The sequence below is a fragment of the Nicotiana tabacum genome, chromosome 18 (genome assembly GCF_000715075.1).
Source record: "Nicotiana tabacum cultivar K326 chromosome 18, ASM71507v2, whole genome shotgun sequence".
Lineage (NCBI taxonomy): Eukaryota > Viridiplantae > Streptophyta > Magnoliopsida > Solanales > Solanaceae > Nicotiana > Nicotiana tabacum.
The window spans coordinates 133,838,823-133,866,669 of record NC_134097.1 but is presented as its reverse complement, the minus strand read 5'-3'; the positions used below and the strand labels follow the sequence as shown (position 1 = coordinate 133,866,669).

General features: G+C 37.0%; 3 protein-coding genes across 4 annotated transcripts; 1 reads left to right on the top strand and 2 right to left on the bottom strand.

Annotated features, from left to right (window-relative positions):
* Positions 1 to 963: 963 nt before the first annotated feature.
* On the bottom strand, positions 964 to 1,862 carry LOC107826388 (uncharacterized). Its single transcript, XM_016653353.1, has 2 exons — positions 1,323 to 1,862; positions 964 to 1,278 (listed from the first exon to the last, which is right to left on the bottom strand). Exons 1-2 carry the CDS (start codon positions 1,860 to 1,862, stop codon positions 964 to 966), a joined length of 855 nt encoding a protein of 284 aa, XP_016508839.1.
* A 1,619-nt stretch (positions 1,863 to 3,481) lies between these two features.
* On the top strand, positions 3,482 to 14,784 carry LOC107826389 (ABC transporter G family member 3). Of its 2 annotated transcripts, none has more exons than XM_016653354.2 (12): positions 3,482 to 3,669; positions 5,126 to 5,746; positions 5,840 to 5,919; positions 6,561 to 6,847; positions 8,568 to 8,739; positions 9,452 to 9,565; positions 9,863 to 9,991; positions 11,384 to 11,575; positions 11,915 to 12,001; positions 13,657 to 13,929; positions 14,231 to 14,338; positions 14,448 to 14,784. In XM_016653354.2, exons 2-12 carry the CDS (start codon positions 5,275 to 5,277, stop codon positions 14,703 to 14,705), a joined length of 2,172 nt encoding a protein of 723 aa, XP_016508840.1. In that variant the 5' UTR covers positions 3,482 to 3,669; positions 5,126 to 5,274; the 3' UTR covers positions 14,706 to 14,784. The 2 variants fall into 2 exon arrangements, with proteins under 2 accessions (XP_016508840.1, XP_016508841.1); XM_016653355.2 differs by having other exon boundaries at positions 3,483 to 3,669; positions 5,123 to 5,746.
* A 1,870-nt stretch (positions 14,785 to 16,654) lies between these two features.
* On the bottom strand, positions 16,655 to 19,353 carry LOC107826390 (elongation factor 1-alpha). The gene is given in 3 exon segments (NM_001326165.1): positions 16,655 to 17,837; positions 17,914 to 18,392; positions 19,344 to 19,353. Coding segments are annotated over 2 exon segments (1,344 nt in total). The 5' UTR covers positions 18,376 to 18,392; positions 19,344 to 19,353; the 3' UTR covers positions 16,655 to 16,955.
* Between the last annotated feature and the right edge of the window lie 8,494 nt (positions 19,354 to 27,847).

The following is a 27,847-nucleotide window of genomic DNA, read 5'->3' as shown; positions in this document are numbered from 1 at the left end:
TTGATATCTGCAACAATTTTGACTATCTCACCATCTCTTATGTACTTCAGACATTGATGCAAAGTAGATGATACCACCCCATTCTCATGAATCCAAGGACGTCCAAGCAACAAGTCGTATGATGTTTTAGCATCTATGACATGAATCAGGGTGTTTGAATTCATCTCACCAATAGATAATCCTACGCGGATCATACCTATGGCTCGTTGTCCTCCTTGGTTGAAACCTTGGATTGTTAGGTTACTTTTGGATAGCTCATCGATAGGGATCCCAAGCTTTTTTATCACCATATTTGGCATGATGTTGACAGCCGAACCATCATCAACAAGTATGCGATTGAGATGTTATTCCCGAATGGACCCTACAACAAACAAAGATGTGTTATGTGGCTTAGACCCCAGCAGCAAGTCATCATATGTGAATCAAATTGTTGCACAACATGTGACAACTTTTCCGTCATCATGATGTTCATGTGTTTTTATTGGAGCAAGATCATCGTTACTTTCCTTTGTTTCGTTAGTACTAGAAACTACATGAGTTACACTAACGTGACCTCCATGAAGGAATTTTCTCGGAAAGAATTCAGCAATGTGATGGGCTTTCGGAACTTCGGCGATAAGGCACTGTTAATCTTCTTGCTAGTAGAAGATTTGATACTTTTTGGTGATTGTAGCCTATCTGTATTGCTCATCATCACTCTTGAATTAGGAATTCGTAGCCTCAAAACTGCCTGATGTTTTCACTTCTTGTGAGTGACTAGAATCCAACCCTCATCGTCTTTGTCTTTGGAGTGATTGTCTAACTCTAGTGAACCTTCAAGAGTTTTTCTTGGAAGATCAACTTCAACAGGATCGAAACTTCCAAATTGTAAGAAGGTAGTGCTTGACACGTTATGCAACTTTGAACACTTCTTTTCCTTGATCGCGATACTTGCATGATTTGCTTCTGCTGTTTCATTCATGTCTATGATGATTTTCCTTCACTTACAAGAGCCATAATTTTCTCCTTTAAGATAAAGCATTTCTCTGTAGGGTGGCTAATGACGCGATGAAACTTGCAGTATTTCGGGTCGCCAACTTTGTCAATTTCCTCTGGCCTTTTTGATTCAGGGAGATCGATGACTTTCTTGTCCAGCAGTTCATCAAGGATGGTGGGTACGTCTGAATCTGGAAATGGATAAACCTTCGCCTCTAATTCCTTCAAGGTGGGACGACGCTTCTCCTCTTTGGGATATTGACTTGGGGTCTTATCCTCCTTCACTTTTTGCTTAGTAGTGACCTTCACAGAAGTTGCTTTCACCACCATTGATTCTTTGATGCAACATTTTTCTTGAACTCCTTTTGATCAGCAAATGGAGATGCATTTCCATGACTTGCGATGCTTAACTCCATGTCGTGCGCTCGTGTTGCAAGTTCTTCAAAAGTTCGCGGTTTGATCCCTTGTAGGATGTACAAAAGGTCCCAGTGGATTCCTTGAATGCACATCTCCACAACAGATATTTCTGATAGCCGATCTTTGCAGTCCAAACCTAACGCCTTCCAATGATTAATGTAATCCACCACGGGCTCGTCCTTCCTTTGCTTGGTGCCTGTCAACTCTATCATGCTTACAGTTCTTCGGGTACTGTAAAAACGGTTGAGGAATTCCTTCTCAAGTTGCTCCCAACTATCAATGGACTCGGTCTCCAAGTCAATATACCAGCCAAATGCGTTTCCTTTCAGAGAACGAACAAATTGTTTTACTAAAAGGTCACCATGCGTTCCCGCATTGCTACAAGTCTCGACAAAGTGGGCAATATGTTGCCTTGGGTTCCCTTTGCCATCAAATTGATGCAGCTTTGGTGATTGATAATTGGTTAGCATGGTTAAACAATCAATCCTCTTAGTATAAGGCTTAGAGTAGTACAACGAACTTTGCGATGGTCCGCTATATTGAGCTCTGATGGTATTTGTTATCATGTCTTGCAATTGTTGGACAGATAACGCCGCAACTAAAGTAGATTGCTTTTCCTTTTGAATGTTTAACTTTGCAAATGATTCCTCAACAGTTGTTTTCTAGGAGGTGAAGACAGGTGAACGAGGAGGGACATGGCTCGACTCTCCAGGTGCATAGGCCTCCAATTTGTTCATGAGTTGAGCGATTTGAAGGTCTTTGTCTTCAACTGATTTCTTCAAGACCTCTATAGTCTGTTCCATCATGGCAAACTTTTCGTCCACATTAGTTGCGTCAGTCATCAAGGCATTGACTTTTGTTGAAACTGAAGAATACACCAAATCCTCAAATTCGCCAAAGTTTGAGGCTGTTTGAGAAAATTGGTCAATCATCGAGAATGGGGTGTTGCCCCCAGAGATTGCGGTTGTGAACGTCATATGAGATATGTTTTTCTTTTCCATCTCCAAGGAGGCGAAGTATTCAGATACATCCAAGCCACTAGTCTTGAACTTGCTTCGAGTGATTGGGCCAACATGACCGAGCTCAGCGGATGCGGCAATAGTAGCATCTTTGCATGAAATATCACACTTGCGGAAGGCCATTGTAGCAGTAGATATGAAGCTTGTAGTTTTCAACTTGCAAGAAGGAGAGATGAAGGGCATAATTGGTCCCACTGGACGAGCCAAAATTTGTTCGCAACAAAAATAATATAAAGAAAAAGAGATTTTATTGATAAATATTTGTGAGTACAATTCTATATATCCCTTGATTCTCCTCTCTAAAATTCTCCGTGATTCGAGGGCCTTGAGAAGCGTCTTTCTCGAATGTAGGATGATGCGGACCTCCTTGTGATGTATTTAATCGCCAAGAACGTCGAGCAGCACTTTGTTGTTACCGGTTGATCTCCTGGAAGAACTCCGTTGATCACTTCTTTGTCGAAGAACTAAACACTTGATGATTGATCTCTCTATTTGTGGGTGCCTTCACCAATTGCGGAGTGTTCTTCCCCAACTCTGAATGTCCCCTTAAGAGTTATATGACCCCTCTATTTATAGTTGTAGAGGATGGACAGTCAAGCTAAATAAGAACTCTCTTGCTTGATTCTGGTTGGTCCATGTCATTTTAGCCACTTGGCGACTTGTTGGTTCTTGCTTTTTGACTTGGATTGTCACATCATTTAACACATGGCAGCACCCTATTGGCCTAGAGTTTGACTGGATATGCCATGTCACATGACATGAGTCTGGGTCTTAAGATGAAATGGACTTTGGGCCTGAAAATAATAAAATGGACTTATTTAATTTGTAAAGCCCAAATTAATTATTCAACCCAATTGAATTAATCCAAATTTTGTATGGACTAGATCCAATAAATTTTATATGTCTACAGTGCACTCACACTTTTTTGCCGCATCAACGTTCGTGTTAAGTTTAGGAGGGGTTTTTAAAGTATTTTGCCTTATTGTTGTTGTTGAATCCCAAAATAAAATGTAATTAAAAAAGAAAAGAAAAAAGCTACTAATATTTAACAAGAAAAAGAAGAGAAAGAAAGAAAGCAGAAGGAGCTAAATTTGAAGGCGGAAAAAAGGGCTGAAAAGATTCTTTAGATTTAACACTTGAATGTCAAGTTTCATGACAACACTACTCTATTCAGTATTCACTGTCTTCAGTAGCAGCACTCTACATACTCTTTTTTCTCTCTCAACTCTCTCTCTCTCTCTCAGTGTTCAGATCTCAGGTTAGTGCTCTTTCTTCTCCCTACTGGTAGCTTCTCTTTTTTCATTTTGGAAGCTCAATCTCTGTCACAGCTTTTGCCCCCAAGGCTTGGGTGGTTATCATTTCTGCTCCACCTATTTTGCTGTGGTTTAATCGATTCGTGCTTGAATATATTTTCTTGGTGTCGTTTTTGCTTTTACTTTTCTTTACTTCTACTTTGTTTTTGTTTGAGGTTATGTGACTGAAGAGTTTGCCAGGTAAATACTGGCAAGTGTTGGTTTGAGCTGAAAAGTTTTTTGCTTTCTGTTCAATTTTAATAGGATAAAATTAAATATGTAGCATTTCTCTAGAAAAGGGGGTTCTGTATATGTTCAGGCTTAAAAAGATTTATACAGGTTCTCTAGCTCTTCTGATCCTTATACTCAGTTACTATTCTGTTTTTTTTTTTGAAAATATAGTTGAAAGATTTAACAAATGGAAGCAAAGGATTAAAGCTTAGCTGATATTCTTAGGTGTCGTTTGGTACGCAGTCTAAATTATCCTAGTCCTGAGATTATAATCCCTAGACTAATTTATCCCACAAAATAATACCAAGTTTGATGGGATATCCAGGATTAAGTGTGAGACTAAGTTTGTACTAAGTTTGGTTGATGGGGATAAATTTATACTGTCAGCCAAACATAGTATCAATTTAATACCACACTTTATCCCACGAGAATAAATTTATACCTCCACACTTTATCCCACCTTATCCCGCGTACCAAATGAACCCTAATTTGTATGCACTGACTGTTAAAAGATATCTATGCAATCAAATCACTTATTAAATAATTGAAGGTCACTCTCTTGATAAATGTTAATTGTTAATTTGGTAAAGATGGTTTTACTATCACATGTTAAAATTTGCTGTAGTGTGGAAAAAACATTTAGACTGTCAGATTATACAACTTAGAAATTCTATTCTTAAAGTTACACTAGGTCTCGTGTTTGGGCATTAGGGACTTGTATGTTAGTGTATGCTTTTGTGTGATATGCAGAGAACCTCTAGTTTTAAAGAACACCTAAATTTACCTTTTAAAAATAAATTAACGTATCTGTCCAAGCCCTGGTACTTGTAGTGGTGGGAGGTAGAAGGTACCCTATGAAATTAGTCGAGGTGCCAGCAAGCTGGCTTGAACACCACGATTATAAAAAAAAAAAAATTAAAGTAGTGAAATGAAATTGGTCCAAATAGAGCGGAATGAATATAGAAGATTCATGTAGTTGCGCCAACTAGTTTTGGGATGGATGCGTTGGTGATTGAATGATTGATATAAATTTGAAATAGCTCTTGTTTTTGCAACCGGCTATGGATTCTGTTTGATGCAAAAGAATCTGTATGAAATCCCTTTTGATGCTCAAAGTTGCTTGAAGGTGGTTACTTCTACTGTTGTTGTAACTTCTTCATTTTTTAAAATTTTTACTGTGATTTGTAGCAGGTTATCTATAGAGTAGTTACTTGCTGCTCTGTCAAGGGGCTCAAAGAATACTTGCGAAAAATACTTGCAGTGTTTCACCTTCCGTCTGAATTTGTAGTTCGGAGTGCCATTTTTCCAATAGTTGAGCAGAATTAGAGAATTGAAAAGAAATGGAAGAAATACAGTCCCAATCGGATCATTACAGGTCTTCATCTTCTTCAGCAAGTAGTCCAGCGAGTAGGGTGCCATCAAGTAATTTCTTCTACTTGAGGAAACCTGGTTCACTTAGACAACCAATTTCATTTGAAGATTCACCTGATTGGGAAGACACGGATATTGAGGTCAAAGTGGACGAAGGAGGCGACTCCATCAATGCTGCAACTACACCAGCCTCACCTTCCCTGTCAAAGATTAATAGTGGTTCATTGCCGTCTCCACCTTTACCAGAGGGGGTAGTTATTACAAGAAAAATTGCCGGGGCATCGATTGCCTGGAAAGACTTGACTGTTTCTATAAAGGGAAAAAGAAGATACTCTGATAAGGTGGTCAAGAGTTCGAATGGTTATGCGTTGCCCGGAACAATGACTGTAATTATGGGACCTGCCAAGTCAGGGAAATCAACGCTCTTGAGAGCCCTTGCAGGTTTGTGTTGTATAGGCAAACATCCATTTACTTTGACTGCCTATATCAGTCCGTATGAATTGTTCATAACCCATTTTGGTTTCTCTTCCTTAGGAAGGTTGCCTGATTCAGCCAGAATGTATGGTGAGGTTTTTGTAAATGGGACAAAAATGTGCATGCCTTATGGTTCCTATGTAAGTATGCTTTTGTCACATGTAGTTGAGTTGCTGTTCACAGTAGGCAAAAGCCTGTCCATGGTTATTGTTTAATATCCTATGGTGCGCTTTACTTTTCTTGCTGTGTAAAAGTTCAACGTGTCTGTACATGATTAGGGTGTGCGCTCATTGACTACAACCTATACCCTCAACCAAAGTTGGACTTTAACAAGAACTAGAATTGGATTCTCATGCGACAACCCTGATGGCCTGCAATAGTAGCATTTGACTGAATGTTGGAAGAACACCCTCCATCCCATCATTGTAGATACTGTTTTAATAGTGAGAAGAGGGCTTTTTTTTCCTTGTTGAATTAGTAGTTGCCCGAATGAATTGAGTGTGTGAAGCCACATTTGTTCCTAACCTTCAGATGGAAATTCTCTTATCACAACCACCAGTCCTTGCTCAGGGTGTATAAAATCTGCATTATACCCATGTTCGAGAAAACCTACTAGAATCTTCTCATATGCTCTCCATCCACAACCCAAACAATAGCTCATAAGTCATTACTATAATGGTGAGTAGCTTAATGAAAATGTAATGCAGTATTATTATGGAACGATACAATAGCATTATTTTATCAGCTTTGCCTTTTGATAAGGAACTTCTTTCGTCTGCAGGGATTTGTTGACAGAGAAACTACTCTTATTGGAACGTTGACAGTGCGTGAATTCCTCTATTACTCAGCATTGCTTCAGCTTCCTGGTTTCCTTTGTCAGAAAAGGAGCGTGGTGGAGGACGCTATTGATTCTATGTCACTAGGAGATTACGCTAATAAACTTATAGGTGGCCACTGCTACATGAAAGGTCTTCGAAGGGGCGAGAGAAGGCGTGTCAGCATTGCAAGGGAACTTGTTATGAGACCACACATATTATTTATAGACGAACCCCTTTATCGACTTGACAGGTTTAGTTGTTAGACCAACTTTATACTAACCTATTCACTGTTGGTAACTGCACTAAATAATCTTCTCCATGTCTAGATCTGAATTAAAGTAGCAAAGAGAGCTGTCAGATTGTGTAGTGTGCTATACCTTTTTGGTAGCCACAAAATCCAATCTTTAACGTATTCTATCTTCTCTACGTTACAGTTGAGGCATTTTACAGCTGTCTTCTCTAATATGTCATGGATTAAATGGGCAAAGATTGGCTGGTCTTATATGTCACATATGCTGTGGGCAGATAAAAAGATTGAGTTTCCTATTGAAGTATCTGAATAGAGTTGGTCTGATGGAAAATATCAAATCGAGCTTCCAATTCCAAATTTTAATGAATTTGACTTATATGAAGCTTGTTAACAGTTGGGAACATTTCAGATGGATAGTCTGTGGCACAAAAAAGTAGGGCATAATGTATTTTAAACTCATACTATAAGAGGCGTTTTGTTCATCTACTTTAGATAGCATGTAGGAAAACAAAGTATCAAATATGTGGCTGTTTTGGTATGTTCCAAGTCTGTTCCCAGTAGGAAAATTTGAACTTCCTATTGCCTGTAAATCTGCTACCTAGGCCAAGGAGCTCTCATTGACAACCTGTCTTAGCAGTTTTAGGACCTTTTGTTATATTTCTTGTTGCCATTTTTGTCTTCTGAGATTATTGGACTAGAACTTAAACCAACAGAAAAAATCTAAGAATTAAGAAACTAATCAGTGATAAAAGTTTTTTTTAACGCCGATCATTCTTTAGCTGTTATAGCTCTTGCCTAAAGAGGTAAGCAGGTCACAATAGACTGCCTCAAATATATCTGTTAGTGTGACTTGTAAACTTTTCTTTTCTTTTAAAATTCCCCCTCTAAATAGAACAAATTCACACGTACTACTTAATGGCATGACAACCCTAACAGATCTGATCATTGACAGAAGATACAGGAGTGACCTACCTAAGAGAGAATGCAAGATGACTTCGCCCTATTACTTTAAGGACCGCATGAAAAAAAATATCCCATAGCTTTGGAGTACTTTAGGAATTTGAGGTACTGCTTGCTAGGGCAAGCTATGTTTGCAGGAGAAGTGGATCGAAATGCTATGCATGATATAATAGGGTTTGTTTGTGCATTGATCAGGTGCTTTTGAAGTGTTATGAACAGAAGTGCAAGTTATTTGAATTCTAAGAATCTTCTGACAGTAAATGCTTGAAAAGGTCAATAGTAAAAAGTTTGTAAACATTTTAGCTGTAATGATGCTAATTCCAAAAGACTACAAGATGGAATCTAGGACTGCTAGATTTCTACATGGAGGCCAATAGTTTCGCAACCACCCATTTTAAAAAAAAAATGCAACCCGTTGCTTTTGTTCAATGGTTCGTGAAATTCTTTTTTGTCATACATAGAAGCATCAATTTAGGAATTGATGGAGATATGGTTGATGGTGGCTGCATTTCTTTTTTCCATCTGACGGGGTCAAAATTGATAACTTTCTGGAATAGTGGAAATAATTATGGGGGCCTTCAATCAAATGAATGTCCTATTATGCTTCTCTCTAAAGTTTCTCTTCCTTCCCATCAATTATCCCAGTATAATCTTGTGATTCATTATGGTTGAGACTTGGTGTTTTAGGCCCTTCGCTGTATTATATATGTTTTTAATGCATCCTCTTAGTTACTGAAGTGTAATCAATTGTCATGTTCAGTGTTTCTGCACTTCTGATGATGGTTACACTGAAGAAGCTCGCAAGTACTGGCTGCACTCTGATATTCACCATGTACCAAAGCAGTACTGAAGTTTTTGGCCTTTTTGACCGCATTTGCCTCCTCTCAAATGGAAATACGCTGTTTTTTGGGGAAACATTGGCTTGCTTGCAGGTAATATATCTGAGTATTCTTCCACACACTATATCCTTCTTGATTCTTGTACAGCTTCTCTTATTAGCGATCAGGAGTGCATCAAATAGAAGAATAATATACTAATTGATATACATTGGTGCTATGATGGGCTTTGGTTGCTCTTTTCTTGTATGTAATCCTCCCAGACAGTTGAGGGGTGTGGCTTATTGAAAACAAAGAAGCCAAATGCTTAATTCAGATGACACGCTCTACTATAGGATAGAAGTGGCCCTGTAGTTGAAGCATAGATGCTTTATGGACTACCGTTCATTCAAGGGTGCTAATTATTTGAAGTACCTAGGTTCTCATAGCTAGGGTGGTTACATTCTTGTTGCCTGCTTCTCTTACAATTGAGCTGCGGATACAATATTGTTTCTGCTGAACTTATTTTGCAACACTGAGCATCTGGATTTTAGTAGTCCAAAAGTGGGTCGCATACAAGCATCTGCCAGTTAAAACTTCCTATGACTCCTTATACAGTCAATCGGAGGAAAATAATATGTTTGAAATATTGGGGCCAGACTTTCCCAAGGGCTTATATTTCAGAATTATAGGGTTTTGGGGGAAAGAAGCAAATGGGTTTATTTTTTATTGGGTGTGGGAGTGGGTGGGGAACCTGTGTTTTCTTAATCCACATTATTTTCTTGGTACGGATAACTTTCAGAGACTGACATATTATTTATTGATGAAGCACTTTTCAAATGCTGGTTTTCCTTGCCCAATCATGCAAAGTCCTTCGGATCATTTCTTGCGTGCCATAAACACAGAGTTCGACAGGATTATTGCGATGTGCAAAAGTTGGCAGGTAATTGCATGAAACTATTTGAACTTTTCTTCTTTGTTGCTTTAGCAACTCAAACTCAATCATACTGATTGTTGTTGGTTTGTTAACTATAATATCAAATAGAAGAGTTTTACCAGTTATAATATCACTCATGCTGCTGTTTCTGTTGTTTTAGAGTCAATTCTTCAAAAAAAAAAAAAGGAATAGGTGATCATTTCAGGCAAGCTACCATAAGAGTGTCCTACCAGCCCTCAAGAAAAAGAAAAGAAAAAGAATTTTAGTCTTCCTTTAAGTTTGTTGCACTTGTTGTCTGGACAGGATGACCATGGAGACTTGTCAGCGGTGAACATGGATACTGCTGTTGCTATACGTACCCTTGAAGCAACCTATAGATCATCGGCAGATGCCGCTGCTCTCGAGACAATGATAGTGAAGCTCACTGAGAAGGTAGGATTTTACAGGAGATCTGATATCTGTCACTATGAACTTCGCTCAAAATTTAAATACTCCTACCTATGAAGTATAAATACATATCTGGAAAGCTAACATATTTAACTCATTCAGTTGACAATGAAATTATGCACATTATGTAAAACAGTTACTCCTTTTGTTTCATATATTTCCTTATTAGTCCAGTCCAAAAACTATGGCACCTTTCTATATCTCGAAAAGTGTAAACTTTTGTAGATGACATTGTATTGATTGATGAGACGCGAGACGACGTTAACGCGAGATTAGAGATGTGGAGGCAGACCCTGGAGTCTAAAGGTTTCAAGTTGAGTAGGACTAAGTCGGAATATCGAGAAAGTTTGAAGTACCTTGGGTCTATTATACAGGGAGATGGGGAGATCGACGAAGATGTCACGCATCGTGTTGGGGCGGGAATGGATGAAATGGAGACTTGCTTCTGGTGTCTTGTGTGATAAGAAGGTCCTAGCAAAACTCAAAGGTAACTTCTACAGAGCGGTAGTCAGGCCGACTATGTTGTATGTGGGTGAATGTTGGCCAGTCAAAAGCTCCCATGTCCAGAAGATGAAAGTAGCAGAGATGAGGATGTTGAGATGGATGTGCGGACATACAAGGTTAGATAGGATTCAGAATGAATTTATTCGAGACAAGGTGGGTGTGACCCCAATTGAGGACAAGATGCGGGAAGCAAGGTTTAGATGATTTGGACATGTGAAGAGGCGGAGCACAGACGCTCCGGTCAGGAGGTGTTAGAGGTTGACATTGGAAGGCCTAAGGAGAGGTAGAGGTAGGCCGAAGAAGAATTGTGGTGAGGTGATGAGATAAGACATGGCGCAGCTTCAGCTGACCGAGGACATGACCCTTGATACGAATGTGTGGAGGTCAAAAATTAGAGTAGTAGGGTAGTTAGTTTAGTGTTCTCCCTGTCATACCGGTAGTATTAGCTTGTACTTTAGTATTTTGTTGGCATTAGATTTCTACGACTACCAATCATTTCTTTCATTGCTGTCTCTTGATTATTTGGTTGTTCTTTATGCTTTACATGGCTTCTCTCTATTGTGATTTTTGATTTTCTGCTTATGCTTCTTTGAGCTGAAGGTCTATTGGAAACAACCTCTCTATCTCCACAAGGTAGGGGTAAGGTTGCGTACACACTACCCTTCCCAAATCCCACTATGTGGGATTATACTGATTTGTTGTTATTGTTGTTGTTGTAATTTAAGTGTAAATTTTCCATCTTACCCATAATGCCATACTTCTTTTTTTTTTTGATTGTTCATAATGGCATACTTTTATAGCCACACAAATGACATGGCAGGTTTAGCGCTTGAACTTCAATATACTTTCTGATTTCTTGCTATTGTTGCACAGGAAGGTCCATCTCTCAAAAGCAAGGGCACGGTAGGCAACATAATGCGAGTTGCTGTGTTGACTTGGAGATCCTTATTGATTATGTCAAGGGAGTGGAAATATTATTGGCTTAGGTTGATTCTCTATATGCTTCTCGCACTTTGCATTGGCACTGTATTTTCTGGATTGGGGCATTCCTTATCATCTGTTGTGGTAAGCTAATAATATTCAAAACATTAGATATGTCCTTTTCTCCTTTTGTTTTTCCTGCTTCAGTGGTGCGTTATATGATGTATATAGGCATGTCATCTTCCGAGAAGCTTGGTTACCTAAAATATTATCTTTTGTTTGCCAATGCAACTTCCATTTCTATGTCTTATTGAAACATATAATCTTATGTAGTCCAAAAAATGCATGTATTTCTCCCAAACCACGTTTACTTGTTCATTTATGGACTGAGCTTCTCCATTATGCTGTTAGATGTTCTGCTCATGATAACTTTTTGCTATTCATTTTTCTAATTTAAACTTTGACCTCTTTATTGCCATGCAGACAAGAGTAGCTGCAATTTTTGTATTTGTTTCATTCACCTCTCTATTGAGCATTGCCAGTGTACCTGCACAAATGAAAGAAATCAAGGTGATTCAAATAACTTTTTCGTGTTTCTTTTGGATAGCACACAAGGATACATAGAACTTATTGCACATATACTGATTTCTTGTTGGAAATGAATACGAGAAATGCATGTCTTCTGAACATAAGGGGCTGCGTGATAGGGGAGCTGTAGACTGTAATTATCCTCTTGTGGTCCTTAGTAGGCCATTGCCATTTTCGTCAAGACAAGTAATTTTTTATTCAGTTCCTTCTTCAATTCCCTGGAATATCAAGTTCAATATTACAGCCCCAACACTATAGTTTTCTTTTATTTCTGTGTTTCAATTTCTGTATCCGAAATGCTAGAGGTTATTTTCCACTATTTCTATCATCTTTATGCAAACTGAATGATCGCTTAAAGTTGTGAAGTTATGAGCTCCAGTGATATACTTGTATAAGATTTTAGGGGAATAATATCAAGAAATATTTGCTTGAAGGTTTTCGACTAAAAATTTCAGAATTAGGATTCTCTGCCCAGGTGAAGTATCTCCATATATTCATATAACAATATAAACTTTCCCGGCATGTTGCTTTAAGTCAATTTCCTGGCTAATTTTCATCAGGTCAAACAAGAATGCTTTTGAACTTGCATCCCTAAAGCAGCTAGAATAGTATGGCAGGGTGTCAAAATTTAAAGAGTACAAATGAATAGATCTCTTTAACCAGATCATATTTTAGAAAAATACAATTCAAATACAGTACTCAATTCTCCGACGACGAGCTTTCATTCTTTGAAATGTATCCATAACAGACTCGGTAAAAATATTGCTAAATATTTTTTTCTGTATAAGACACCAAACATTCACTCAATAACTCATCATCCGTTCGATTCCATAAGTCTGATTTGATCAATTTCATGGCCTCTCAGTTTGTTCAGTTACTCCTTTACAGGTAAGAAGTTGGTAGATTAGAATTGTTTATTCTTGGCGGTGACATGCACATAATGGATGGTGGCTTGGTTGGTTTAGTTGATACATTTTCGGTAAACCGTCAAAGGTTCAAGGCCTTCTGCCTGCTGCCTGCTGGTTCCTATATTTTTCCAGAAGAATGCTAAAAAATTAAGAAAAGAAAACCGTTAATCTAGCGAGGATTCAAACGCTTGGCCCACAAGTAGAAATTGGAGCATTTCACCAGCGGGCCAACATAGCTCTTATGTTAAGTGGTGGGGTTTAGTTATATTTAGAAATATTTTCTTTTGCAGATTATTTACATGTATATAAATGAATAAAATTTCCGGCCAAATGGTGTCGGTTGACACCACTTGGCTCAACGTGCCTTCGCCCCTGAATACTATACCTTCATTTCCATGTAGTACATTCATGGAAACATCGCTTTCATGTGAGTTGTATCACACACATGCATTGTGTGGATTAATAATCTAATCATGTACTAATGAGACCGAGCTCAATTGGTAAAGCCGAAGGCCTTGTGGCATTAAGATCTTAACCATTCTCCCTATAAGCAGGATAATTAGTACAGTGCATATCTAATCTGTCCTTCAATTGAACTAGTCACTTTTTACTTGTTTTGTATAAGTTTGGTTTTTTGTTCATCCTGATGTAGGGCAGTTTGTACTTTGGTCATCCAGCTCAAAAGAAAGGAAACAAGCAAAAAGCTAATCAAGTTTCCATTATATGCAGATGTATGCCTGCGAAGAATCAAACCTGCATTCTGGGGCATCTCTTTTCCTACTTGGGCAACTTTTTGCCAGCATTCCTTTCTTGTTTCTCATTTCCATTTCTTCAAGTCTCGTCTTCTATTTTCTTGTTGGGCTGCGGGATGAGTTCAGCTTGCTGATGTACTTCGTGCTGAATTTCTTCACATGTCTATTGGTAAATGAAGGATTGGTACTGGCTGTTACTTCCATTTGGCAAGATATCTTCTGGAGCATCTTAACTTTGGTGTCCATACATGTGAGTTCCATCTTAAAACTTAATATATTGAAGATATTATTTACCTGGAATGAAGTTTACATATTTCAGTAATGGAGGCTGTATGAGTTTCTACTACTTTATAAGGTTCTAGTCCTGACAAGGGAATCAGGGGAGTTGGATCTCTCTGAAGTTATTGCTTTTACGTTTACTGATGTATAGGGTTCTTATACCTGAGATCTTTCCTTTTTTCCATCTGTTAAAGAGAGATCTTTCCCTTTCTAGGATGTATTTGATTTCACATCTGGCTTCTTTCAAATGTATCTGGTGTTCTGTATTTCAGGTGATAATGATTCTTTCCGCTGGCTTTTTAAGAATCAGAAGTGCTTTGCCTGGACCAGTTTGGATGTACCCCGTTTCGTATTTAGCTTTTCATACTTACTCTATCCAGGTAAGTTTGATATCGGCTGAATAGTTGGCTATAAATTCTTTCAAATGCATGTACTTGATCTCAGTTGGTCATCTCTTTTGTATATCTAAGATCTGTATCTTTGTTTCAGGGACTCTTGGAGAACGAGTACATTGAAACCTCTTTCGCAGTTGGTCAGGTGAGGACCATATCTGGAAATCAGGCTTTGCAAAATGTATATGACATATCTACTAACAGCAACTCTAAGTGGAAAAATCTATTAGTATTGTTTCTTATGGCCGTCGCATACAGAGTTATTGTTTTTGTTTTGCTCAAGTTTTGTGTCAGGAAAAACATCTTTGTTCGCAAACTGTTTCTATGTAACCAAAACACAAGGAATCCAAGATAAATACTATACTGCTCCCAACTATTGGCTTCAGTTTGTTGTTTCATAGCTTATACAATGTTGAAGTAACTATTGTTCTCCATATCCCTTGGTTCTCCTGTGCATTCAATCAGTCAGTAACGCCTTGTTGTTAACTTTGAGCTCTTGCCAGGATTTAGAATTATTATGCATTTACTTATAGTGATGAGGAAGAGTCAGAATAATTTGTCTTCATTTCCCCTAAGAATTTCCTACCTAGTTCTGCCCCCAGAACACAAAAATCAGACTTAGTTGCGAGTCACAACTTGTGACTATCTGTTAGGCTATAGCCTGCTACTTTGGGAAAACACAATTTGTTAAACTGATTAACCATTCACTCCTAAACAGTTCGCGCATAAGTATTGTGTTCTGATCCAAGAACAAAAACAATCTTGATGATTTTTGAACGATCAGAAGGTTGAATTTTTTTGTTACTCAACTCATGGGGCTCAAACAAGCTAGGCTTGTAGTTAGACCAAGTTTGTTGTAATCCGGCTACATAAATACATTATCTCAACAAGCTATTCAGGATAGTACTCAACTGCAACTTCTAGGGGTCGTTTGATTTACCGCATTAAAGATATATCATAGCATGAAATTCCACATAAGTTTTACAATGTTTGGTTGGTCGTACAAGAATAAATATACAGCGTGTGGTTGGCCTCATTCTGAACTCCATATTGCTAATACATGCATAAGTTTTGTAAGAAAATGTGTATATTTTCAACATAATAGAACGTCAAATAAGAACACGTATTCTATTTGCATTACATATATAAGGGTAACTTAAGACCGCCAAAAAAAGGAAAAAGATAGCAATCCCTACATAAGAATTCTTATACGTTATTATGCGCACTAACAATCTTCATTATGTTAATAACAGTAAATCCCTGCATTACTAATACGGGGATCAAACAATCACTTATAGTTTGAGACTAAACAGGTTAGATGGTGAAAGACTAACAGACCATCACTTTCTTTGTACTTCACCATCCAGTTTCAACTATTCTTTTGAGGTAAAAATCATCTTGTAGTCACTCCATTATTCTTGAGGCACATTTTATATGTTACTTAAGGTCAATAGCCTCAAATCAAAATCCAGAAAAGATGCTCGAACCCACATACACGTTAAGCGTTGGACTATGCTAAAGAAATAGAGTTCATGACCTATGTAGAATTTACCCCTCTTTAGGGCTTCTATTTTTCCCTTCGGTCATAAATCCTAATCTGGTTATCTCCAAGACCTTCATTTGCTAGTTGTAAACAGAAATACATGACTGTCTTAGGCCAAATGAAAGAGCAGTACAGCACTGGTAGCTTCAATGCTAAGTTTATTGGTCGAATATGGGAATTCCTCTTCAATTTTATATATATATATTCATGAACATTTAACATCAACATAGAATCCATGCAGGTATTCACTATTCTCGATTGCATAGTACAAGGATATTTGAGACACTGTTAACTGAAACCGCAGATGCATATCCACAGATTTAATTGCCTGACCTTGAACGCTTAAACAGAAGATAGATCAAATATACGAGGTATTTATCTAAATTTGATTTCTCGGATTCCAACAAGGAAAAAATTTCTATTAGCAATCAAGATTTACAGAACATATATCCGGAGAAGAGAGAGAGAAAACGAGAAAGACAAATTAGCAAAAGAAAAAGACAATACAAGGGATGAATCTCACGGCATCTTACCCTACTCGATGAAGGAACTAAAGTTTGATTGAGAGCACCAACACCTGCGGCTAGAGTTCCAATCTATCATAACTTAGCTCCCTTCCCACGGATTCCATTTCCTCTAGCACAGGTTGAAATAACAAGAATACTCTAACAAGTTAAACCAAGATCAAAGAGGAAGCAAGTACTTGTAAAGCTAAAGATATAAAACTACCAGACAATAGAAATAAGAACACATTTTTAACACAAATAAATAAGTTCCGAATTAAGTATCTTAAGCAACATAACAAACAAAACTTCTGAGCCACCTTGGAAAACCAAGGCACCTCAAAAGAAAATGCAGACAGACTCAACAAAGTTTTTCTCGCCACCGCCTGTCAAGCACCCAACTCTGGGAGCGGATACCAGTCATACAAGGCAGAAATCTAGAACCTAAGAACCACATTAAAGACCGAACAAAAACATCACAAGCAGAGAAAACAATGTCTCCATAACACACTTTATTGTAGTAGATATCGCGAGTACCACCAGAATTGAACTGCAACGTTCATTTCTTCTTCTGAGCAGCCTTGGTGACCTTGGCACCAGTTGGGTCCTTCTTGTCAACGTTCTTGATAACACCAACAGCAACAGTTTGACGCATGTCCCTCACAGCAAAACGTCCCAATGGTGGGTACTCAGAGAAGGTCTCAACAACCATGGGCTTGGTGGGAATCATCTTAACCATACCAGCATCACCATTCTTCAAGAACTTGGGCTCCTTCTCAATCTCCTTACCAGAACGCCTGTCGATCTTGGTCAAAATTTCTGCAAACTTGACAGCAATGTGGGAGGTGTGGCAGTCAAGCACTGGAGCATATCCATTTCCAATCTGTCCTGGATGGTTCATGATGATGACTTGGGAGGTAAAGCTGGCAGCACCCTTAGCTGGGTCATCCTTGGAGTTTGAAGCAACAAACCCACGCTTGAGATCCTTAACTGCAACGTTCTTGACGTTGAATCCAACATTGTCACCAGGAAGTGCCTCCTGAAGAGCTTCGTGGTGCATCTCAACAGATTTAACTTCAGTGGTCAGACCAGTGGGACCAAAAGTCACAACCATACCAGGCTTGAGGACACCGGTTTCCACACGACCAACAGGGACAGTACCAATACCACCAATCTTGTACACATCCTGAAGTGGGAGCCTGAGGGGCTTGTCTGAGGGCCTCTTGGGCTCATTGATCTGGTCAAGAGCCTCAAGAAGAGTTGGGCCCTTGTACCAGTCAAGGTTGGTTGATCTTTCGATCATGTTATCACCCTCGAAACCAGAGATGGGGACAAAGGGGATTTTATCAGGGTTGTATCCTACCTTCTTGAGGTAGGAAGAAACCTCCTTCACGATTTCATCATACCTAGCCTTGGAGTACTTGGGGGTGGTAGCATCCATCTGCACAAGGAATAAAGCTGGTTAGCAAACACACATCAATCTTCAATTACAAAGCCACTAAAAAATACAAGCAAACCTTGTTACAGCAGCAAATCATTTGCTTGACACCAAGGGTGAAAGCAAGCAATGCATGTTCACGGGTCTGTCCATCCTTAGAGATACCAGCTTCAAAACCACCAGTGGTGGAGTCAATAATCAGGACAGCACAGTCAGCTTGGGAGGTACCAGTAATCATATTCTTGATGAAGTCCCTGTGTCCAGGAGCATCAATCACAGTGCAGTAGTACTTGGTGGTCTCAAACTTCCACAAGGCAATATCAATGGTGATACCACGCTCACGCTCAGCCTTGAGCTTGTCAAGCACCCAGGCATACTTGAATGACCTCTTGTTCATCTCAGCAGCTTCTTTCTCAAACCTCTCAATGACACGCTTGTCAATACCACCAAGCTTGTAGATCAAGTGACCAGTGGTAGTGGACTTACCAGAGTCGACGTGGCCAATGACCACAATGTTGATGTGAAATTTCTCTTTACCCATGTTGATTTGAAAAAAGACTGCAATAATAAACAGTCTCCAAGTCAATACATACATAAAAACAGGTATAACATGTCAAAGCAGCCAAAAAATAATGTGTTATGTATCCACAACAATATAAAAATTCACACAGAAAAAAGACAAACATACACTTCAGTTACCAAGAACCAATAATATAGGATGTTGGATTAAAAAATTAATTAGCAAAAAGAATTCTCTACTAAGAGACGACAAGAACTAGAGAATATAGTAGTATAAAACACATTGGAAGAATGATCTAGTTGGTTCTTTGGCTATGAAATATGAATTTAACACAATTTAAAATATTTTCAATTATAAGAACTATGACATCAGTTTTATGTGGTCATTAAAGTAAAAATATGATTACTGGTACCCATACACAGTGTTTACACCATTCCATATTAATTTATGGTTTTAAGTAATAAATTAAGGTAAACATGTGTATTTATTAACCACAGATTAGTGAAAAAGAGTGTATGCGAAGACACACGCCATATGCCATTGGATGGGTAAACACCAGGTGTAACTTTTAATCCATGAATCATAAACAGATCATATATGCACAGCAAAGCATGACAAATCTAGACAGATATTACTAATAATTATCAAAATCAAGCCGGTTTCAAAGCCCATAAAGCCACTTCAATTATCGAGTTGATTTATGGAGAAACAATGAACCACAACAGCATGCTAAAAATCAAAACTTACTAGCTAATCAATGAATTATAGAATCTGATAATGCTCACCACATCAAATTCAAAGAACGTATAGTCTAGATGTAATCAGTCTACCCCAAAATCATACAACATGCATATGTTTTAATTAAAATAACAATCGGATAAAACACACATATGAAGATATCATCAAACAGATATGAATGAATCAGATCAATCAAAGCTAACAACAAGTCTATAGAAACTGAAGAGAAACGAAAGAGGATAAGATCTAACCTTAAAAGCCAATATAGATCTGTTGCCGCACAGCAGAAGGAGAAGCAAAAATGAATGAGAGTATTAGGGTTTCAGGGGGGTTATTGGGGTCTATTTATAGGCGAAGGATGAGTGGAGCTAGGGCTTCTCTTAGTGCCGCACTTTAGTCGGTTTACCTAATTACCCCTTAGATCTTTTTTCTTTCTTAAACCTAACCATCAACGGCCGCGTCCTAGTTTTTTTGTTTCCACATTTTCTTTTCTTTTTTCACAATTTCTTTACACGTCATGTTCGAGCCAACTTCCGCCACCTCAATTATTTTAATAGTTGCTTGTTATTCTCTCGGATCCATAATAAGTGACCAATTTACTTTTTTATTTTGGTCCAAAATAAGCATTAATTTATATAATCAAGAAAAAATTCAATTTGTGTTTACAAAATTAACCTTATGTACATATCCCTAAAAAGTTTTCTTACTCCTCACATTAAATATTAATTAAGGGTGGTTTAATCATACTAGGTATTTTGTATAGAATTTAGTATTTTCTTAATGTGCATGCTAAAAGCAAATTGGTCACTTATTATGAACATGAATGAGTAATTGTTAACTCCCGTCAGCACAAATAAACTTTACCTACTATTAATCATAGGGAAATTTTCGATCTTATAACATATAGGAAACTATATTACCAAATATGTTCATAGTTTGCATTTTACCCGATATGCTAAATAAGAAATTATTGTAGCTGTAGATTTCCTTATTTAGTCGCGCTAATATTGGGGAATTAAATATTCTCCCATATTTTTTACCACACAAATCACACATTAAATAGGCTACAATTTAGGTCCATTTACCTAAATGAAAACATTATTTTTCATTCTTTTTTTTTCGGTTACCCAAACTAAAAAGATTTATTCTCTCTTTCTTCTTCAACATTTTATACCAAATGTCCAGGTCTCATTTTGAAGAGTTTAGCAGTGCCATTTCTATTGTAGGTACATGTACTACATATATTTTCACACTGAAATAATGTGGTGCTGAGGACACGGCCCTTGACAGGGAATTATGGAGGTCGAGCATTAAGGTTGTAGGTTAGGGAGAGTTGGGAATATTTCTACAACACAATAGAGTGAGACTAGCCAGTTAGGAGTTAGACTAAAAATGTAATTGGTCGTCTATTGATGCAGGGCTTTACCTTCTAGTTTTACTATACCAGCCATCTATTTCGTATTTCGTATTCTGTATTTCATATCTCTTATATATTGCTGTTATTTTATTATGCATTTTTATGGTACTAATATATTGACTCCTGTTGCTTTTTTGAGCCGAGGGTCTCCTGGAAACAGCCTCTCTACCCTTCGGGGTAGGGGTAAGGTCTGCGTAAATATTACCCTCCCCAGACCCCACTTGTGAGATTATACTGGGTCGTTGTTATTGTTGTTGTTGTTGAAATAATGTGGTGCTGGAAAATTCCTTCACTGAACAAATGTAGACGTAATTTGACGCACACAAGGGAATACCTCTTGATTTCATCAATCAGTTTATAATTCATATAGTTGTATGTTTGTGCTGCTACATTTTATATCAAATTCTAGTTGTATATAAATGTCCTACATTTTATCTACAAATAAACTATATATAGAGAGAGAGATTTTCACAATATCTACAAAATTTTTACATATATTTTACAATAAAATTACATATCAGTTGAAAAATACAGAATTTCAATGTTTCTACAAAATTTCTACAAACTGTTCATAACAAAATTTATCTTTATTTTCATGCATCTTTGTCTAGAACACTAAAGTTACTTGATATGCCAACATCTCCCGTTATAGAGGAATACAACTTATCTATAATTTTTTACAACTTTCACACATTATTTCCACCCAGTTAAATACAACTACAATAACATAAAACTTACATACAAATTTTATACAAATTTTATACAATATGTCTTTTGTATCTGATTTATACATAGTAAAAACAAATTTCATACAACTAATTATATATTATAACACTTATCTAAAGTTATCTACAATTTTCGTACATTATTTCTACTAAGTTATATACAACTACAATATAATATCACTTAAATATTATTTTTATACAAATATTGTTCAACTTTCATACAATAGTTAAATGAATAAAAGGAAAACAAATAAATAACAGAATACATTTTTTCTACAATTGTTCTACAATTTTTCTATAATTTCTGCAATATAATGTATGTCATGTCGTCTTCTTTTTCTTCTTCTTCTTCTTCGAGTTTCAATCTGAAATCCAACCAAAATCAAGTATAATCTTCACTAAAACCCCTCAAAATTGAGATATAAACTCCAAATCATATTCCCAATTATTTGCAACAACACCAAATCCAAACAAATAATGATTTTTGAAAACCTAAATTCGAATTCAAAGCTTCAAAGTTTTTTTATGGTTGTCAATGGTAGAATTGCTGCTCTCTTTTCCTTTCCTCTTATATTACTGAAATTTGGGATTGAGAGATAGAGAGAGACGTAGAGAGAATTCCCAATTCTTTACAACAACATCCAATCCAAACAAACAATGTCTTTTGAAAACCAAAATTCGAATTCAAAGCTTCAAAACTTTTTAATGGTTGTCAATGGTGGAGGGGTTACAGATTTTCGTTGGTTTTAGAAGAGAAATCATGGGTGATTGAAGAGGAAATCGTGGGTGTGGTTTGAGTAAATCGGATGGAGAGAGAAACTTGGGGGAGTGAAAATATACGGGTGAGTAAAATTAGGAACTAATTAATATCATTAAAATCCTAAAATGGTACGTAAATGGTAATTAGGTATATAGAAGGTAATTATATTAAAAGTTAAGCATGGAGGGTAATATAGTTTACTATATGACATAAGAATGATGAGAAAAATCATCAAATTTTTCTTGTCTTCGTTGAGAATTTTTAACCTAAAACTTTATGATTATCCTTTCACTGTATTGATTTCATTGATCGCTAAATTATACTCTTGAATATTATTGGTTCACATTTTCTAGACCACTAAAACAATATTTATTTACATAATTAAATTACTCCGTAAAATATAATTTGCCCGTGTACCACTTCTATAAATTACACATTCTTTTTCTAGGTTAATTAATTCATGTGTTACACATGCTTCTATATCACTCCGTTTGTTACAATGTTATATGATCCTGTTTTTCTTTCTAAGTTTCTTGCAAAAAGAATGACTTTTTTCAAATTATTTTTAGATCATGCTTTGTTGGCTTATACATTCTTTTTGCCGGGATATTTTTATGTATATGTAATATACATGATAATACTATGATGGTAATATTGCAGTTGTAATTGATCAAGAAGGAACTCGAATTTTTGGTGTCATCGTCCGGAAAATTAAGAGAATTAAATTTTGCTAGAATAGTTTCACACGTCGATCCGTTAATTCAATAAAATAGGGATTAGCACTCGATTTCGTTGGCACCATGCAATTGAACCAACTCAATTGCATATATATAATACTGAATGGTGTTTTCATAACGTTTGAAATGTAACGGCAACACAATGAGAAAGCTGTTTTCCCATTAGCCATCCACCAATGAGATTTTGTACTATAAACCTATAAAGGTGGACCATTGACCCTTACAGCATCAGGTCTTGAACGCAATCAAATTTGCTTGGCCTCCAAGCCAAAACATTCTATGTCCACATTTTGCGTTTTTTGCAATGTAAAAAGTGATTAAAGGCACTTATTTTTTGCATAAAAAGTACAAAAATAAGTAAAAAGCTAAATATTAGTATTATCAGAAGCGGATCCAGAATTTAAATTATATGGGTTCAATTTTAATATTTTTAACATTGAACCCATTATAATATGGAAAGTTATGAGTTCATATCTATTATTTTTGGAATTTTAATAAATTTTTACATATTAATTTTTACTCCTCATTTAAAGTTATGGGTTTAGTCGAACCCGTAGTTAATACACTACATCCACCTATGTATATACGTGCCAATTTACACATATTTTGATTATTCTATGTGTTACTTGTTATTTCCTACCAACAAAAAGATCTCTCGACTATTTTGTGGGAAACATGTTATCTCCCGCCAACGCAAGTACGAGATAATTATGTTCATCGAGACATAGAGAGATAAAGAAGAAATCACCTAGTATTTTTTATTTTCATTAAAATTAACCTTGTAAGCACGTGATTTTTGCCCTATGAGAGAATTACTCCAAAAAAATTCAAAATAAAATAATTTTCCTATGTGTGCAATTTGAGAATTTTCGTGGCATTTTTGATAATTATTTGTATTTGTCCATGCATGTTTATTTGTTAAATTAATAAAAAATACAAAAAAAATATCGCATTTGCATTTAGGATTTAATTCTACAATTAGGAGCAATTAAGTTTGTTTCTACAAGAACAAAAAAATCATAAAAATAATATACGTTGCATTTTTAGCATTTAATGTCCAAATTGTGTGATTTTATCGTAATTACTATTTAATTGTGTGTTAATTGTTATTGAGAGTTAATTTGCACTTTTATAAATTAATTTAGCTCTATAGGATAATTTAGGATTTTTAGAATTTAGTTTTAGTTTAAGAAAAAAGAAAAAGAAAAAAGAAGCAATAAAAGAAGAAGAAAATCGGATTGGGCCACCTTTTAATTTAAATCAACCAGACCGAAACCAAATAACTCAACCGGGTCGACCCGACCCAGTCCGCCCCATAACCCAAACTAATCCCAACCCCCATTTTCATTTTTTCATTTTTCCCAACCCTAAAAAACCCTAAAACCATCAGCCTCATGTCCAGCAGCCATTGCTGCTGCTTCATCTCCTCATCCCAAGCGACCACACATAGCTGCTGCTGCTTCATCTCCTCTCTCGTCAAACTGCTGCCCAAGCTCCTTCTTCTTCATCGACGAACAACACACAACCTCGTCGTCCACCCAACTCCCCATGGCTGCTGCTCCTTCATTTTCTTCATCAACGTCCAGCGACCTCACCTCTCATGGCTGCCTTCGTCGAGCTCCGTCGATCACCCTTGCTGCTTCTTCTCCTTCATCTCAACTACGTCGAGCTCCAGTCAGTCATCATGGCTGCTGCTTTACCTCTCATGGCTGCCTCCGTCGACCACCCTTGCTGTTTCTTCTTCTTCATCGTTGCTGCGTCGACCAACCACCTCCCTCACGTCCACCAGTAGCAACGTCGGTGACCCCTCACGCCGAACTCCATCTCTAGCCACCTTCACAAAACCAATAACCCACAGAAAAACACCATCGCCACCCGTCTCCACCAGCTGCTATAACAGCAGCGACGAACACACTAGACATACGACCACCACACCCAAAACACCCTAAAAGTCCACTGTTGCTGCTCAACACACATACACACAGCTTCACGTCCAAACAACTTGTTGTCTCGTCGTTTCTTCAGGTTTAATCCGTCAAGGTCGTCGTTTGTCGTTCTGAGTTCGTCGAGATTAAAAGAGAAGGTGGGTTTTCGTTGAGTCGAGATCCATTAGGTCGTTGGCAGTCTTGATCCGAGTTTTCCGTTTCCGTTCGAGTTCGTCGTTGTTCATTTCCGGTTAGTTGGTTTAAGTTTTATTTCTGTCCGTATTTTGTTTGATATTCTCGGATTTGAAATCAGTATATGTTTAATTCTTTTCTTGTTCGTTGTTTTTCATTTCTTGATTATTTCTTCAGTTTGTTTTTATTCATTTGTTTTTGTTTACTTTTAATATAGAAGTGTGTTAGTTTAATCACTTAAATCATTCATCTTCGTTGTTTGAGTTAGATTTAATTCGTGTTCATTTTTTGTTTGAAGTTCGTTTTTCATCAAGTGATTTAATGTGAGTATTTTGGTTTTTAGTTTTTGATTTAGTTTGAATCATCCATCTTTGTTGTAATGTTATTGGATTTAATTCGAGGTTCGATTGATGATCGGGTTTGGTGATTTGTATTTACTTGTTTGTTCTGCTGAGTTTGTTTGGATATGAATCTGACTGTATTGTTAATTCATGAACGTTGTCGATTAGGAGTTTGTTTGGCAAGTTTATTATGCAGAGTTTGATTATTAGTTGTCAATTATCAGGTTTGATTGGTTATAGCTGCTGTATTTTGGTTAATTGATTAGGTGAATTGGTTATAGCTGATGTGGGTAGAATGGTAAATTGCAGTATTTTCAGGGGTAGAATGGTAATTTCAGTAATTTTAGAGGGGTATTTTTGGAATTAAAAATTTGAACAATTATTTATTTTGAGTGCTCTGTCCACTAATCTAATAATATTAAAATAATACATAAAATAATACGTAGTGGGGGACAAGACATAATGGTGAGGAATTAATACATTGTTTAATATAGTGGGGGACAAAGCATGCGGTAGTGGGGAATAATGGAATTAATTAAAGAAAAGATATGGATTAGTGAGAACTAATGTATTTGTTTAATATAGTGAGGGACAAAACATTAAGTAGTGGGAAGTTAAAGGGGGATGGGTAGAAGATGGTGGGATTTTAGTTTAAATGCTTCAAGTTTGTAAATAAATAGAGGGAGAATTCCAAAAATAGAGGGGAGGGGGATTCGAATAAGAAAAAAAGAGATTGGCTGAATATTGAGGAAAAATTTGGAAGGAGATTCGAAAGAGAGAGTAGTATACACCCGATATACAATCTGCATACATTGGATATACAGAGGAGTCAGAATTTAAGGGTTAAACATTAACTGGTCTTTCAATCTAAAAAAATATTCACTTTGTGTCTGCCCGTTGATTGTTGTTGGTGTTTCTGGATTTCATTTGATTTGTTCTTTAAGTTTGGTTGGTTATTTGCTACTACTTCACTGGTTATTGCTGGATTTTTGTTTGATTTTAAAATCTGTCACTGGTTTCTCGTTGCTGGTTGTTACTGGTTGCGGGGTGTTGCTGTTGTTATATGCTACTGCATTTCTGCCGATCTTCCTCTTCTTTTACTTCTAATATCAGGTACACAACTGACACGCTGGTTACTGTAAGCTGAAACATGAAGCATGAATATGAAATGAAGAGTTGAAGTTCTGAATTTATCTTAACTATATTCTGAATTTTAGTTGTATATATACATTATTTAGCTTCCTCTTATCAGAATCATGTAGTTGTTTAATATATATAATGGAACATCTGACAATAGCTTAGTGGACGAACTGTCTATGTATTGCTAATAAATAAATAAATGGTGTAGTAGCTCTGTTCAGTTAGTTCGTTATTGTTTGATGATTATCATGTCTCAAAAAACATGTTAGCTGATTTAGACTATTCTTAAACATTCAACAGTTAGCTCATTAAACGAATAGCCTGTTTCGGAACTTGTAGGAATATTGTTTAGCTAGATACTATTGGTTAATTTCAGCATGTAAATGGTTTAGGATTAAAATTAGATTGCCAAGTTTTTTTAATTTGACAAACTGTGAGCATGCCTAGTATAATGTAACTAGGTAGTAACATGTGAATGAGATGGCCCGGGTCCAGTTTTGTGCCATACACGTTGGGCCTGGGCCCACGTTGGTCAACGGGCTGTCCATATTGTGTTTACATTCTGATTTAACAAATTGCATTCGAAACTCGACTATAACAGTAAGCATGTAAATAAATTAGGACCTTTTCTCTTTCATTTTTTAGAGACAAATTTAATAGAAAATGTAGTCACTTTAGGATTGTCCTTTTAAAATAAATGAGATGAGATGAGCCTAGTAAAACGCACAGATTGCGGGACCCTCACACATATATGCATTAATTACTTAGAACTCGGGATCGGCCGCTTAGCGAACTTCACGGTCTTTTCCCAAAATAACCATGCTTTAGTCTCTTTAGGCGCGTACTTTAAGTAACATTACCTTCTTAAACCCGGGTGCACATTTATGTGACCCAAATCCAAATCTCAACAAAGTCGAAATGTGTCTCTAACCACGGGTGCATTGATGTGACGTGGTTCGAGATGTGTTTTCACGACGTTGCAATTCTCGTTGAAAAATAACAATAATAAAAGCGGTAAAAAGTTTAAATTTGCACATAGGTTCAATATGAATAAAAAATCAGATAAATAAGCCAAATATGACAGTTGAGCGACCGTGCTAGAACCACGGAACTCGGGAATGCCTAACACCTTCTCCCGGGTTAACAGAATTCCTTATCCGGATTTCTGGTTTGCGGACTGTAATACAGAGTCATTCTTTTCCTCGATTCAGGATTAAAACCGGTGACTTGGGACACCATAAATCTCCCAAGTGGCGACTCTAATTCTTAAATAATAAATCCCGTTTCGATTGTCCCGTGATTGGAAAAACTCCCTTCCGCGCCCCTTTGAGGCGGCGCGGGCCGAAAAAAGAGGTGTGACAAACCTGAAGCCTCACGGATCTCCTCTCATTTTATTAACCACTAGGCCACACTACTAGTACTTGTAATGAGCATGCAAGGTAAGGAAAGATTTAATCAAACCCAAAAAATGACAACCCAGTGCACAAGACATCTCGCGTTCATGCAAGTTCCGGGAAA

Bases quoted from the DNA above. Each gene is read 5' to 3' on its own strand.
- LOC107826388 (XM_016653353.1), bottom strand. From the start codon at position 1,862: ATGCTAACCAATTATCAATCACCAAAGCTGCATCAATTTGATGGCAAA. The intron at 1,279-1,322 runs GTTGCATCAAAG...ACTTCTGTGAAG, and splicing joins AAAAGGAGTTCAAGAAAAAT to GTCACTACTAAGCAAAAAGT.
- LOC107826389 (XM_016653354.2), top strand. From the start codon at position 5,275: ATGGAAGAAATACAGTCCCAATCGGATCATTACAGGTCTTCATCTTCT. The intron at 6,848-8,567 runs GTTTAGTTGTTA...TGTCATGTTCAG, and splicing joins CCCCTTTATCGACTTGACAG to TGTTTCTGCACTTCTGATGA. The intron at 14,339-14,447 runs GTAAGTTTGATA...TCTTTGTTTCAG, and splicing joins TTCATACTTACTCTATCCAG to GGACTCTTGGAGAACGAGTA.